This window comes from Mesoplodon mirus, assembly GCF_964341445.2.
Source record: "Mesoplodon mirus genome assembly, chromosome: 19".
In the NCBI taxonomy this organism is placed as follows: domain Eukaryota; kingdom Metazoa; phylum Chordata; class Mammalia; order Artiodactyla; family Ziphiidae; genus Mesoplodon; species Mesoplodon mirus.
The window spans coordinates 4,624,196-4,639,495 of NC_138995.1; the positions used below are offsets into that span (position 1 = coordinate 4,624,196).

General features: G+C 47.8%; 1 protein-coding gene across 1 annotated transcript in view; it reads left to right on the forward strand.

Annotated features, from left to right (window-relative positions):
• Positions 1-247: 247 nt before the first annotated feature.
• The window catches only part of MEAK7 (MTOR associated protein, eak-7 homolog), a 40,253-nt gene continuing 25,200 nt past the window's right edge, over positions 248-15,300 (forward strand). The window contains exons 1-3 of the mRNA XM_082606146.1: positions 248-876; positions 12,343-12,520; positions 14,802-15,032. Coding sequence (XP_082462272.1) covers positions 12,368-12,520; positions 14,802-15,032 — 384 coding nt within the window. The 5' untranslated portion in view covers positions 248-876; positions 12,343-12,367. The remainder of the gene's footprint in view (positions 877-12,342; positions 12,521-14,801; positions 15,033-15,300) is intronic.

The window sequence follows — 15,300 nt, forward strand, 5'->3', positions numbered from 1 at the left end:
CAGTGGTTTGGGGAACGAATGGAAGGTTTATAAATCCGGACAACAGTCCTGAGACATTTTGGAGTGAAGCTGGGGTCGAGGGGTTGGGGATGGGGTGGGAGAAGCTGGAGAAGGCCTGAGGGTCTAGGTGAGTTTATTTATCAAGACTGGATAGACTTAAGCACGTTGAAATGCCACTGGAAAGGACTGGGGGTCAGAGAACCAAGACAGAAGTGAGGGCTCCCAGGAAGAGAGGGGGGCTGGGCTGCGGAGGACCAGAAGCGGGGGTGGGGGGCAGGCAGGAGCCCGGGCCCTGGGATGCGAGGCTGCGCCCAGATTGGTTGGGGGAGGGGGAGGGGTGCCAGAGGAGGGTTGCCTGGGTCTTAATCCATGGAGGCCTCAGTAGTGGAGGGTCCCGAGGCTGGGTTACCTGCCTCTCTCGTCTCTCGCTGGGTCTCCCTTAGGCCCGCTCTCCTCTCTCCCAGCTCCGTCCTCATCCCGGCCACACCCTGTGCTCCCAAAGCCCAGCTACTTTACCCGAGGCCAGACAACCCCTCCCTCCCCAGGTACTCCTCCCTGGCTCCTCCCATGAACCCTCAGCCACTCTCTTTAGCAGTTCCGCCTCCAGCGTCTTTTCCAGCTCCTCCCACTGCGGCGCCCCAGGAATCCCACCTCCTTCCTTCCTGCGGCCGGCCCCGCCCACGGCCCCGCCCTCACCCTCCTGCGCCGGCCCGCTCCCCATGAGGTGCATATCCATTGGCTGAATTCTTTATAAGGCTCCGCCCCCTAGACTTCAGCTTCTGCGATTGGGGCAGATAGCCGTCCGTCAGCGCCGTCGTCTGGCAACGGGGTGGACTGCTCTAGAGGAACACCTGTGGACTGCAACCGGAACGGCAGGTCAGGTCGGCTCTGGGGCGGAGGGCGAGGGTCTCGGTGAGCGGGTGGGGGTGTGGGAGGGGGAAGGTCGTTGGTCAGGAGGCCTGGAGGGGCAGCCTGGCCAGCTTAGGGGTGGGGGCGATGACCCTGGTCCTGGGAGCGAATGGTGCCAGAGTGGAGCTGGGCCCTGCCCCTCCCTGGCAGCCCGTGCCTCTCTGCCCTGCGGCGGGGTGGGGAGTGGTGGGGGGGACAGCTGCGAGGGAGGAAGTCTCCCCGCGTGGTCAGTTGGAGCACAGAATCACTCCTCACATTCTGCTTCCCGTGTGGTTGAGATCAGAGGGTTCCGGCAGATTCTTACCCGAGGGTTCTCAGGGTGGAGGCCCGCTGTCAGAAGGGAAAGCGAGAGGGAGCTGTAGGGACGCAGGAGGAACTGGGGAGCATCGGCGGAGGAGGCGAGGCAGGGGGCTGTACTGGAGTGTGTGCCGGGCTGGGGCGGTCTCTCTAATGACCACAGCCTACTCACTTTGTCCCCGGAGAGTGGAAGTGATGGCTAAATTCAGGGCAGAGGGGAGAGAAGTGCTCCTAGGCTGGCACCCTGCAGATGAGCCACTGGGGCTCCCTGGAGGGAGGGAAGCCAGCATAGGGCAGGAGCGGGACAGGTCACCTTCTGGCTAGCAGGGACTCTGCACAGCTGGCGGCTGGCCCAGGCTCAAGCTGACCCTTTGCAGAAGGGCTGCCGATTCTGGGATGTAAACAAAGCTTGAAGCAGATGAGGGGCTGGGAGTCTTCCCAGAAGGGGCGTACTGAGGGCCAGATTGCTGCTCCCAGGACAGTGGCCCCTTGGAGGTGGAGAGTCCAGGGTGTCCCTCGAGGACAGGAGTCCTCAGAGAGGCTCTGAAAAGAGGTGTCTGAGCCATGCTAGGATGCCAGCAGTAACTGCGGCCCATTCTGCAGAAAAACAGCTCCTGGCTCCCTCCCTAGCCCTGGGGAGTTTGTTCCTTGCAAGCTGGGCTGTTTGTCTTGTTCCAAGGCAAGAAACCTTCTGCTGCCTTGGGCTCATGTGTCTCCTCCTCTGGCCTCCAGAAAGCCGAATTATTGATAAATGCCCTATGCTGCCTCATTTAATCCTTTCCCCCTCATTACAGGGCTGGTGGCACTTTCCCTGTTTTACTAGGGTTGGAAACGGCTTCATAACTTGCCCTCAGTCGTAACACCGACCAGAGTCAGAGCTTGAATTCGGATGTGTGCGTCTTTGCTTACACCATCTGGATACCAGCGCACTTCAGTGCCCACCCTCCCACTCTGCCCCACGGCCCTGCATCTAGCAGCACCCCTGGTTGTTATCCACTAGATGCCAGCAGCACCCCTCTCCCTGGTTGTGACAACCAGACGACATTGCCAGCTGTCCCCCGGCAAACAAAACCGCCCCCAGTTGAGAACCACTGGGGTTAGCAATCTTAAAGGAACACTGAGGTGCGTCCTCTTGAAAGAGAACGTGATGTACGTAAACCTGCAGGAGACTCAGGCCAGCGTTGGGTTGTTTTATGCACAGCTTGCCCGGAAAAAAAAAAAGCCTGTGGCACATATCGAGGTGCACCCAGGACAGTCCCATGAGAAAACCATTGCCAGGGACTGAGAGAAAGTTCAGGAATATGCATCTGGGGAGAAGTAAGGATGCATCAAAGGCCTTCAGTTCCTCCCCAAATTTGATTAGAGAGATTTCAGGCCTGACAAAACGATGGAGTCTAGGCTAGATGAACTTGGGGACGCTGTATCATTACTTTATCCTGCCTTGTGGAGCTCTTTAACAGGAGCGGGGTGTCCTTGGAGCTGTCTGAAGATGTGTCCTCTTAGCAGTGCCCTGCGGACACCGAGCATGGTGGGCCGGGCCTGGGGCGTGGTCTGAGAGGCTGCCCTTTCTTCCACCTTTTGTTGACCCCAGGCCTGTGGCTCCTGCTTCAGGGTGTAGCAGTTCTCCCTCCAGGAGGAAAAACCAGTGTTGCCAGCCGCCCTGCTTCTGGGCCTTCCCTGGCATCTCTTCCAGGTGCCGCCCTGAGCCTACCGCATGCCGATGGGCTTCTGCCCTCCGGTCCTCCCTGTGGGCGCCTCGCCCAGCTCTGGTCCTTTCTCGCAGGCATTTGGACCCTGAGGAGGCCAGGCTGCTGTTTCCAGACGACAGTGGAGGAGCCTGTTTCCGGTGGGACAGAGGAGGGGGCTGGGATGGGCTGCAAGGGAGGGGCTGGGTACAGGCAGACGAGGCCACCTTGCTCCGTAGCCCCCTCTGGCCCCCTCCGCACACCAGACCTCGCCTGGACGATGTCGGTTTCACGCTGCACCTTTGTGTGCACTGCCCTGCTTCCTGGGTGAACCACCTGTGGGTGCCGGGAAACCCAGCCAGAACATGTCCTTTGGGACATTTTCCACTCTCGCCCCATCCCTGCCGATCCCCGCAGCATTTGCTGGACGGGCCGCTCCTGCAGGCCCTGGGCCTTTCTGAGGCTTCTGTCTGCTCTCCCTCTGACGGGGCCTGGCCTAGGAGACACTGAGTTTGTTATCTGTTGAAGGAATTAGATGCATGTGCTGATGTCAGGAAGGCCAGGGTGCTAAGGAAGGATGTTTTCCCAGGATGTGGGGAGTTTGAGGTGCGTCATTTAGATGGAGCCCCCGTCCTTGCTGTCAGCTCTCCCTGGTGGCCCAGGCCTGGTGGGCCATGGGGTACAGAGGTGGGCAGGGGACTGGTCACGGGTGGTGGAGTGAGTGGCACTGATCCAAGGGGCCCTGAGTGCCTGGGGTCTGGGAGTGAGTCCCGTGGGGCCCGAACGTGAGGGACCCAGGCAAGGCCGCCCTCCTGGAGTTAGCACACGGGACCTCATGAGGTGGTGAGAGAACAGGCCGTCCACCCGAGGGGTGGGCGGGGAACAACACAGCCGTTGGACTGGCACGTCCGCATGCCTGCGTGTGCCAGGCTGGCTCAGGTGCTGGCCAGGTGGCCGTGCAGCGGTCTCTTTAATGGCATTCAGATTCTACGGTGGCTGAGTCAGGCATGCAGGTGTGGGTGCAGCGCAAGCAGAGTGAGTCAGGAGGGACCTGAGTCCACGTCAGTTAAGGCAGCAGTCGGTTTTGGGAAAGTCAAGAAGGCCGGGTAGTCTTGGAACCTGAGGCTGAGTAGATGGTGAGGGGTGCAGAGGTGGACATGAGGGTCCTCTGAGCCAGACAACGGGCAGGAGGGAACTGTCTGCAGAGACTGGTATCTGACGTTCCGAGGGGACCACACGCATCTGCCAGGTTGGCCTTGGGAGCCCACCTGGGTGGGCACGGCTGTCAGCCGGCCTGGAGGGTCCAGCTCTGATATGAAGCTGTGCTGACATCTCAAAAACCTTTCCCCCCAGGTGTTCAAAAGGCCGTCATCTCTTCCAGAGTTTAGGTGAGTCAGGGGCCTTCTCATGTCACAAACCTTAAGGTTTTCTAGATGAAGTGAAAAAACATGGTGATCTTTGCTAGGAAGACCCTGAGAACGAAACAGATTTCACTAGGGTACCTTTAAATTCATGTACCATTTCCAGGCTTTCAGCAGGATAACAAGGTAGGGACGCAGGGAGAGTTGTGTGACAGGTCTTTTGGGGACTTGATAAATTAACACAGATTTTGAGAGAATCTTGAATTTCCGTGGTTGGAAGGGTATGAATCTACAAATACTTTTGACTAAAGCTATCGTGATTTATCACTAATGGAAGTAAAGCTGGGGTGGAACCAAGTGAAAGCAAAATCATGCTGTGTAGACAGATCAGGCACTGTGCGGGGTTCCAGAATAACCTGCAGCCTGCTTTCTGGTCAACAGAACAGGGCAGCATCCTTCTTAATGATTACGCTAGCCCTCCTCTGTTCCTCCTGCATCCTTGATGAAAAGGATTAAGCTACCCAGTCACTGAATGGCACCAACCCCTTCTCTGAACTTTCCAAGAAAGCATTCCCCTTCACGCTCTCACCGAGACCCCATGCTTCCTCACTGCCTTGGGTTGGAAATGCAGCTCTGACCACACGCGTACTCCACTTGTCTTTAGCTAGGGGGCATCGACCTATTTTCTATTGTGCTTTCTCTTAGGCGTTGCTTTCAGACACTTAATACTAAGAGCACGGCTTTGCAGTTGGCAGAATATATTGAATTAACTGCAGCATCAGCGATGTTCGTACCTTCTTTCTGCCTTTGCTTGGCAGTCTTTCCTGCTCTCTTCCAGAAGTGGCAGGTATTTAACAATCAAATGATGATGACTCGTCTCCTCATCAAGCCCTACATGGTCAGGTTGTTTCTTGGGGCTCTTAGAAAAGTTGACAAACAGGACAGGTCTGCCTTGGCATGGCCGCTTGGGCTGTTCCCCCTGGAGGGGACCAGGCACCAGGTGGTACCACTCGCTGTATCTTAGACATGAAGGAAGCCTCACGCAGGCTGGACCTCGAGCCCAGGGCCGGACGTTTTCCTTCTTGGCTCTTACACTGCTGAAAAACTTGAGAATTGGAACCATTTAGATCAGGTGGCCCGTGAGTGATAGCCCCAAACTGGGCTGCACAAGCATCCGTTTCCAGCAGCCTTGGCAAGTGCACTACAGCTCCCATCCAGGGAGCCCTCCACTGGAGGCTTCCTGTTTGGGGCAGATGGGCACCCCTGCCAGAATGGCTGGATTAAAAAGATGGAAAAATAGCAAGAATGTCAGAGAGGATATGGAGAAATTGGAACCCTCCTGCTTTCCTGCTGGGAATGTAAAACAGAAAATAGTTTGGCAATTCCTCAAAAAGTGAACATCAGATTATACAACCCAGCAACTCCATTCCTAGGTATAGTACCTGCTGCCTCCAAATTTGAAAGCAGGGACTCAGACAAGTACGTGTACACATATGTTCACAGCAGCACTGTTCACAACACCCAAAGGATAGAAACAGCCCAAATGTCCCATCAGCAGATGAATGGATAAACCAAAGCTGGTATCTCCATATACCATAAATATTATTCAGCCATAAAAAGGAAGGAAGCACTGATCATGCTACCATGCAGATGCAATTTTAAAACATTATGCTGGGGGCTTCCATGGTGGCGCAGTGGTTGAGAGTCTGCTTGCCGATGCAGGGGACACGGGTTCGTGCCCCGGTCTGGGAGGATCCCACATGCCACAGAGCGGCTGGGCCCGTGAGCCATGGCTGCTGAGCCTGTGCGTCCGGAGCCTGTGCTCCGCGACGGGAGAGGCCACAACAGTGAGAGGCCCACGTACCGTAAAACAAAAAAAACAAAAAAAAACATTATGCTGAGTGAAAAAAGCCAGACCCCAAAGACCGTGTACTGGATGATTTCATTTACATGAAATGTTTGAAATAAGCAAATCCACAGAGAAAGCGCATTAGTGGTTGCCAGGGGCTGAGGGATCGGGGATGGGGAATAACCACTAATGGGTGTGGTGTGTCTTTTGGGGTGATGGAAGTGTTTTAGAACTAGGTAAAGGTGGTGGTCTCACAATGTTGTGAATGTCCCAAATGCCACTGAATTGTTCACTTTTTTTTTTTTTTGGTACCTGGAGTTTCCTTTATTTTTTTTTATCTTTTGTTTTTATAAATAGATCTTTATTGGAGTATAATCGCTTTACAATACTGTGTTAGTTTCTGTTGTACACCAAAGCGAGTCAGCCATATGCATACATATGTCCCCATATCCCCTCCCTCTTCAGCCTCCCTCCCACCCTCCCTATCCCACCCCTCTAGGTCATCACAGAGCACCGAGCTGATCTCCCTGTGCTTTGCTGCTGCTTCCCACTAGCTAACTGTTTTACATTCGGTAATGTAAATATGTCAGTGCTACTCTCACTTTGCCCCAGCTTCCCTCTCCCACCCTGTGTCCTCAAGTCCATTCTCTATGTCTACCTCTTTATTCCTGCCCTGCAACTAGGTTCATCAGTACCTTTTTTTTTTTTTAGATTCCATATATACACGTTAGAATATAGTGTTTGTTTTTCTCTTTCTGACTTATTTCACTCTATGACAGACTTTAGGTCCATCCACCTCACTACAAATATCTCAATTTCGTTTCTTTTTATGTCTGAGTAATATTGCATTGTATCTATGTGCCACATCTTCTTTATCCATTCATCTGTCGATGGACACTTAGGTTGCTTCCACGTCCTGGCTGTTGTAAATAGAGCTGCAGTGAACACTGTGGCACATGTCTCTTTTTGAATTATGGTTTTCTCAGGGTATATGCCCAGTAGTGGGATTGCTGGGTCATATGGTAGTTCGATTTTTAGTTTTTTAAGGAACCTCCATACTGTTTTCCATAGTGGTTGTATCAATTTACGTTCCCACCGACAGTGCAGGAGGGTTCCCTTTTCACCAAACCTTTTCCAGCATTTATTGTTTCTAAATTTTTTGTTAATAGCCATTCTGACTGGCGTGAGGTGATACCTCATTGTAGTTTTGATTTGCATTTCTCTAATAATTAGTGATGTTGAGCATCTTTTCATGTGCCTCTTGGCCATCTGTATGTCTTCCTTGGTGAAATGTCTTTTTAGGTCTTCCGTTCATTTTTTAATTGGATTGTTTGTTTTTTTGATATTGAGCTCCATGAGCTGTTTGTATATTTGGAGATTAATCCTTTGTCTGTTGTTTCATTTGCAAATATTTTCTCCCATTCTGAGAGTTGTCTTTTTGTCTTGTTTATGGTTTCCTTTGCTGTGTAAAAGCTTTTAAGTTTAATTAAGTCCCATTTGTTTATTTTTGTTTTTATTTCCGTTTCTCTAGGAGGTGGGTCAAAAATGATCTTGCTGTGGTTTATGCCAAAGAGTGTTTTTCCTATGTTTTCCTCTAAGAGTTTTATAGTGTCTGGCCTTACATTTAGGTCTTTAATCCATTTGGAGTTTATTTTTGTGTATGGTGGTAGGGAGTGTATTTCATTATTTTACATGTAACTGTCCAATTTTCCCTGCACCACTTATTGAAGAGGCTGTCTTTTCTACATTGTATGTTCTTGCCTCCTTTTTCATAAATTAGGTGCCCATATGTGTGTGGGTTTATTTCTGGGCATTCTGTCCTGTACCATTGATCTATATTTCTGTTTTTGTGCCAGTACCATACTGTCTTGATTACTGTAGCTTTGTGGTATAGTCTGAAGTCGGGGAGCCTGATCCTTCCAACTCTTTCTTTCTCAATATTGCTTTGGCTATTCGGGGTCTTTTTTGTTTCCATACGAATTGTAGTGGCATTCTACATTGGTAGTTTGATAAGGATTGCATTGAATCTGTAGATTGCTTTGGGTAGTATAGTCATTTTCACAATATTGATTCTTTCAATCCAAGAACATGGTATATTTCTCCATCTATTTGTGTCTTTTTTTTTTTTTTTTTGCTGTACATGGGCCTCTCACTGTTGTGGCCTCTCCCATTGCGGAGCACAGGCTCCGGACACGCAGGCTCAGCAGCCATGGCTCACGGGGCCAGCCGCTCCACGGCATGTGGGATCTTCCCGGACCAGGGCACGAACCCGTGTCCCCTGCATCGACAGGTGGACTCTGAACCACTGTGCCACTAGGGAAGCCCTGTTTGTGTCATCTTTGATTTCTTTCATCAGTGTTTTATAGTTTTCTGAGTACAAATCTTTCACCTCTTTAGGCAAGTTTATTCCGAGGTATTTTATTTTTGTTGAGATGGTAAATGGGATTGTTTCCTTAATTTCTCTTTCTGATTATTTGTTGTTGGTGTATAGGAATGCCAGAGATTTCTGTGCATTAATTTTGTATCTTGCAACCTTACCAAATTCATTGATTATTTCTAGTAGTTTTCTGGTGGCATCTTTAGGATTTTCTGTGTATAGTATCATGTCCTCTGCAAAGAGTGACAGTCTTACTTCTTCTTTTCCAATTTGTATTCCTTTTATTTCTTTTTCTTCTCTGATAGCCGTGGCTAGGACTTCCAAAACTATGTTGAATAAGAGTGGAGAGAGTGGACATCCTTGTCTTTTTCCTGATCTTAGAGGAAATGCTTTCAGTTTCTCACCATTGAGTATGATGTTTGCTGTGGGTCTGTCATATATGGCCTTTATTATGTTGAGGTAGGTTCCCTCTATGCCCATTTTCTGGAGAGTTTTTATCATAAATGGGTGTTGAATTTTGTCAAAAACCTTTTCTGCATCTGTTGAGATTATCATATGGTTTTTATTCCTTAATTTGTTAATGTGGTGTATCACATTGATTGATTTGCATATATTGAAGAATCTTTGCATCTCTGGGATAAATCCCACTTAATCATAGTTTATGATCCTTTTAATGTGCTGTTGGATTCTGTTTGCTAGTATTTTGTTCAGGGTTTTTGCATCTATATTCATTAGTGATACTGGTCTCTAATTTTCTTTTTTTGTGATATCTTTTCCTAGTTTTGGTGTCAGGGTGAAGGTGGCTTCATAGAATGAATTTGGGACTGTTTCTCCCTCTGCAATGTTTTGGAAGAGTTTGAGAAGGATAGGTGTTAACTCTACTCTAAATGTTTGATAGAATTTGCCTCTGAAGCCATCTGGTCCTGGACCTTTGTTTGGTGGAAGATTTTTAATTACAGTTAAAATTTCATTTCTTGTGATAGGTATATTTTTTATCAAAAATATTTATTTTTTTAGGATATATTTTCTAATTCTTCCTGGTTCAGTCTTGGAAAATTGTACCTTTCTAAGAATTTGTCCATTTCTTTGTGGTTGTCCATTTTATTGGCATATAGTTCTTTGTAGTAATCTCTTATAATCCTTTGTATTTGTGCAGTATCAATTGTGATTTCTCCTTTTTCATTTCTAATTTTATTGATTTGCGTCCTCTCCCTTTTTTTCTTGATGAGTCTGGCTAAGGGTTTATCAATTTTGTTTACCTTCTCAGAGAACCAGCTTTTAGTTTTATTGATCTTTGCTATTGTTTTGTCTGTTTCTATTTCATTTATTTCTCCTCTGATTTTTATCATTTCTTTCCTTCTACTGACTTTGGGTTTTCTTTGTTCTTATTTCTTTAGTTGTTTTACGTGTAGGGTTAGATTGTTTATTTGAGATTTTTCTTGTTTCTTGAGGTGAGATTGAATTGCTATAGACTTCCCTCTTAGAACTGGGTTTTGCTATGTCCATAGGTTTTGGGTCGTCATGTTTTCATTGTCATTTGTTTCTATATATTTTTTAATTCCTTCTATGATTTCTTCAGTGATCTCTTGGTTATTTAGTAGCGCACTGTTTAGTCTCCATGTATTTGTGTTTTTTTACAGTTTTTTTTCTTGTAATTGATTTCCAGTCTCATAGTGTTGTGGTCAGGAAAGATGCTTGATATGATTTCAGCTTTCTTAAATTTTCTGAGGCTTGATTTGTGACCCAAGATGTGATCTATCCTGGAGAATGTTCCATGTGCACTTGAGAAGAAAGTGTATTCTGCCACTTTTGGGTAGAATGTTCTATAAATATCAGTTAAATCTAACTGGTCTATTGTGTCATTTAAAGCTTGTGTTTCCATATTTATTTTCTGTTTGGATGATCTGTCCATTGGTGTAAGTGGCGTGTTAAAGTCCCCTACTATTATTGTGTTACCATCAATTTCCTCTTTTATAGCTGTTAGCAGTTGCCTTATGTATTGAGGTGCTCCTGTGTTGGGTGCATAAACATTTATAATTGTTATATCTTCTCCTTGGGTTGATCCTTTGATCATTATGTAGTGTCCCTCCTTACCTCTTGTAACAGTCTTTATTTTAAAGTCTATTTTATTGGATATGAGTATTGCTTCTCCAGCTTTCTTTTGATTTCCATTTGCAAGGAATATCCTTTTCTATCCTTTCACCTTCAGTCTGTATGTGTCGCTAAGTCTGAAGTGGCTCTCTTGTAGACAGCATATATTTGGGTCTTGTTTTTGTATCCATTCAGCCAGTCTGTATCTTTTGGTTGGGGCATTTAATCCATTTACACTCAAGGTTATTATTGATATGTATGTTCCTATGACCATTTTCTTAATTGTTTTGGGTTTGTTTTCGTAGATCTTTTTCTTCTCTTGTGTTTCCCCCCAGAGAAGTTTTTTTAGCACTTGTTGTAGAGCTGGTTTGGTGGTGCTGAATTCTCTTAGCTTTTGCTTGTCTGAAAAGCTTTTGATTTCTCCCTTGAATCTGAATGAGATCCTTGCTGGGTAATCTTGGTTGTAGGTTTTTCTCTTTCATCACTTTAAGTATATCCTGACACTCCCTTCTGGCCTGCAGAGTTTCTGCTGAAAAATCAGCTGATAACATTATGGGAATTCCTTTGTATGTTATTTACTTATTTATTTTTTAATAAATTAATTTTATTTATTTATTTTTGGCTGCATTGGGTCTTCGTCACTTCATGCGGGCTTTCTCCAGTAGCGGTGAGTGGGGGCTACTGTTCGTTGTGGTGTGCGGGCTTCTCATTGTGGTGGCTTCTCTTTTTGTGGAGCATGGGCTCTAGGTGCACGGGCTTCAGCAGTTGTGGCATGCGGGCTCAGTAGTTGTGGCTCCTGGGCTCTAGAGCGCAGGCTCAGTAGTTGTGGCGCATGGTCTTAGTTGCTTGGTGACATGTGGGATCTTCCCCTACCAGGGCTCGAACCTGTGTCCCCTGCATTGGCAGGCAGATTCTTAACCACTGTGCCACCAGGGAAGTCCAGATCTCACAGCTTTGGCCAACCATGATCACAGCCGTCTGAGGTTGGGCTGTGATTATTCCCATTTTACAAACGAGGAAACTGGGGCACAGAGAGTTTTGGTTGCTTGCCCAAGACCATACAGCCAGCCAGGTGGAGCCAGGATCACAAAGGGAAAAACATGTCTAATAGCACATCTGCTCTGTAGGTGATACTTGCAGGGTGTTGATTTTATTTAAATATGTACGATCATCCAGCCTTATAGATTATTTTTTCAACTCAGACTTTTAAAAAATGAATATTTAGATTGAAATCCTGATTTTTCTACATTTTAGTTACATTAGCTTAGAAACTGTTTTTGAATAAAGAAATCGGCTGATGGGCTTCCCTGGTGGCGCAGTGGTTGAGAGTCCGCCTGCCGATGCAGGGGACACGGGTTCGTGTCCCAGTCCGGGAAGATCCCACATGCTGCGGAGCGGCTAGGCCTGTGAGCCATGGCCGCTGAGCCTGCGCATCCGGAGCCTGTGCTCCGCAACGGGAGAGGCCACAACGGTGAGAGGCCCGCGTACTGCAAAAAAAAAAAAAAAAAAAAAAGAGAAATCGACTGTTGGTTGGCAATTATGATCAGGCCTCAGGCAGTCAGAAGAATTAGAATTGGGTTTTCCCACTTTATTTGTGTTGACCATTAATTTCTACCACACTGAAACAACATTACATAGCTCTGATGTGTTGTAGCTGCATTTTGCACTTAGGTCAATATTGATTACCTTCACCATATAATTATCGATGTTTATTTTCTATGATTATTACATTTTGATTTCCCTCCTAACTGGGTGTGAACTTTCCTTCTGCAGAGAATCCTGCCAGCTACCAGGACAGATGGGGAATAACGGGAGCCACCCAGGGCAGAGTTTCTCCTCGCGGTTTCGTCCTGAGGAGCAGGCCGAGATTGACAGATTGTTCGATGCTCTGTCGTCAGAGAAACTTGGCCCCAGTACCTCGCCCAGATCCTTCTCTCTGCAGGCACTGAAGGCAAGAGGAACAGTCAGAAGTTCATGTTTAGTTTGGAGAGGGGTCAGGCCAGAATCGGCTGTCTGTTCCTGTGAGACAGGTGTGGGAACACTGGGGCATGTGTTTTCTAGAAAGGGACAGATAGTACCTATTTTCAGCTTTGTGGGTTCTGCGGTCAGTGTTGCAGCTGCTCTGCTCAGCCTTTGTTTCACAGTGTTTTGGGTACTTTTCCCACTTGAGGGTGACTAGAGGGGCTGGCCTCTTCCTGTCTCTTGAACCACTGTCCCTGGTTTCCCTCCAGACGAGAGTGACAGGCTGCCCTTTGCTGTATTTGTGGGTCCAATAACTGCAAAGTTTCAAGTCCACCTTGGCCTTTAGGATTCGTAAATGTTTGACGTCCTAGGAATTGTGTGGTTTTCCTAACAAAATAACGAAGTTTCAGAGTCAAGGTTCACCTGACAACGCGTGAGAACTGCCCATTTACCCATTTTTGGCCCCGTTCCATGGGGCTCTTAGCCACGCCTGGCTCTGGCCAGGGAGGACTGGGGTCACAGCTTTGTGTGTGTGTGTGTGTGTGTGTGTGTGTGTCTCCACTAGACCAAAAGCACCCCAGTCTGCTGGGTCGCCCACTAAGCTGGAGCAGACAGAACAAGACAGGCCACTTAGGGACTTAACTGCTGAGTTGGTGACAATGTTCACACGTGTTTATCAAGAAAAATAGGGTGGGGCTTCCCTGGTGGCTCAGTGGTTCAGAATCCTCCTGCCAGTGCAGGGGACACGGGTTTGAGCCCTGGTCCGGGAAGATCCCACATGCCGCAGAGCAGCTAAGCCCATGCACCACAACTACTGAGCCTGCATTCTACAGCTCGTGAGCCACAACTACTGAGCCTGCACACCACAACTACTGAAGCCTGCGTGCCTAGAGCCTGTGCTCCACAAGAGAAGCCACCACAATGAGAAGCCCGCGCACCGCAACAAAGAGTAGCCCCCGCTCGCCGCAACTAGAGAAAGCCCACGCACAGCAACGAAGACCCAACGCAGCAAAAAAAAAAAAAGATAAATAGGGTGAAAAGTTGGTCAGAAAACCTTGGCAACCAAAGAAAGGTTCCTTTGGGAACGAATTAGAGGTTTCTCTTCCAGTAGAACTTTGGAAACACCGACAGAAATAGGAATACTCTTTTTGAGCAATGAGGGTGGGAAACTGCTTTATAAGAAATGCAGAATATCGATGTTGTCACCGTGTAGACGTGGGAAGTTGTTACAGGAGAGTTCGTTTTCAGACCCCACTGATTCAGTTCATGGTTTGCCTTCTCTCCCCCTGTATTTGTGATCCCTGGACCAAATCAGATTTGATGTTGGAGTCAAAGAGAAAAGGATATTTACAGAATGTTACTGGCAAGGCAATTAAAAACTAGATTTTAAAAAAAATCTTTTGGCCGTGCTGCATGGCATGTAGGATCTTAGCTCCCTGACCAGAGATGGAACCCATGCCCCCTCCATTGGCAGTGTGGAGTCTTAACCACTGGACCGCCAGGGAAGTCCCAAGAACTAAATTGTTAAAATTTTTTAAAATTTTTATTGGAGTGTAGTTGATTTATAGTGTTGTGTTAGTTTCTGCTATACAGCAAAGCGACTCAGTTATACATATACATATATCTACTCTTTTTTAGCTTCTATTCCCATATAGGTCATTACAGAGTTTTGAGTAGTTCCCTGTGCTATACAGTAGGACCTTATTAGTTATCTATTTTATATATGGTAGTATGTATATGTCACTCCCAATCTCCCAATTTATCCTTTCCCCCCCTTTCCAGTGCATACTGAGCACAAAGAACTTGGATTGCTAAAGCTAGCTAATATATTTGGAAGTCCATAATATAGAGGACACCAATTTAGCCCTACACAGACCGTATGTTCCATATGGAAATAAATTTAGACATGCAAATGACAGCTACTAGAATCTAGAATTGAGCAGATGTTGTGAGCAGAGTGAAGAGCAGACAATGGCCAGAGGCAGGAATGACACGGCCAGTCTGGGGAGACTGGGAAGTCTGGAGGGCAGGATGGGAACAGGTGATCGAAGAGTCTGATGGCCAAGATGAGCCACAAGCCAGGATGCGTTAGGTGTGTGGGTCCTGGGGTGTCATGATGCCCTTAGGTGGGGAGAGATGGTGCATTTGGGGATCTAGGAAGGTTATGTGCTGGTAGCAGTGGTTGGTCTTTCTCCCTTAGCTATTTTTCCATCATCCTGCCTCATTTGACTGGCACCCCGTCTGAGCTTTTCACCTACCTGTCCCCGCAGAGCCATGTGGGGGAAGCTCTTCCCCCAGAGATGGTCACCAGACTGTTTGAGGGCATGCGGAGGGTGGACGTGACTGGGAAGACCAAGGGGCCCAGTGAGCGCATCTCCCGGGAGCAGTTCACAGTGTCCATGTCCCACCTGTTGAAAGGAAATGCTGAGGAGAAAAGTCTCGTGATCCTGAAAATGATTTCTGCCACAGAAGGTCCAGTGAAAGCAAGAGAGGTCCAAAAGGTAAGAGGCCACCAGGCCCTTTGCAGCCATCCCAGGCAGCCTTGGTTTCCTTTGGTGGGGGACCTAGGACGATTAAGCAGCTGATGGAGGCATTGTGCACAAGTCCACCCGGAGAGGGGGTGGTACCTAGACCATGTCACTAGTTGAGGTCAGAACTCCTGGACAAAAAGGCACTGGCAATCTAGACCAGCCAAAGGTATCATTAGAAAAATGAGTAATTACCCAAGTTACATCATCTGTTTCAGATTGTGGTCCATCACAGTTGGCC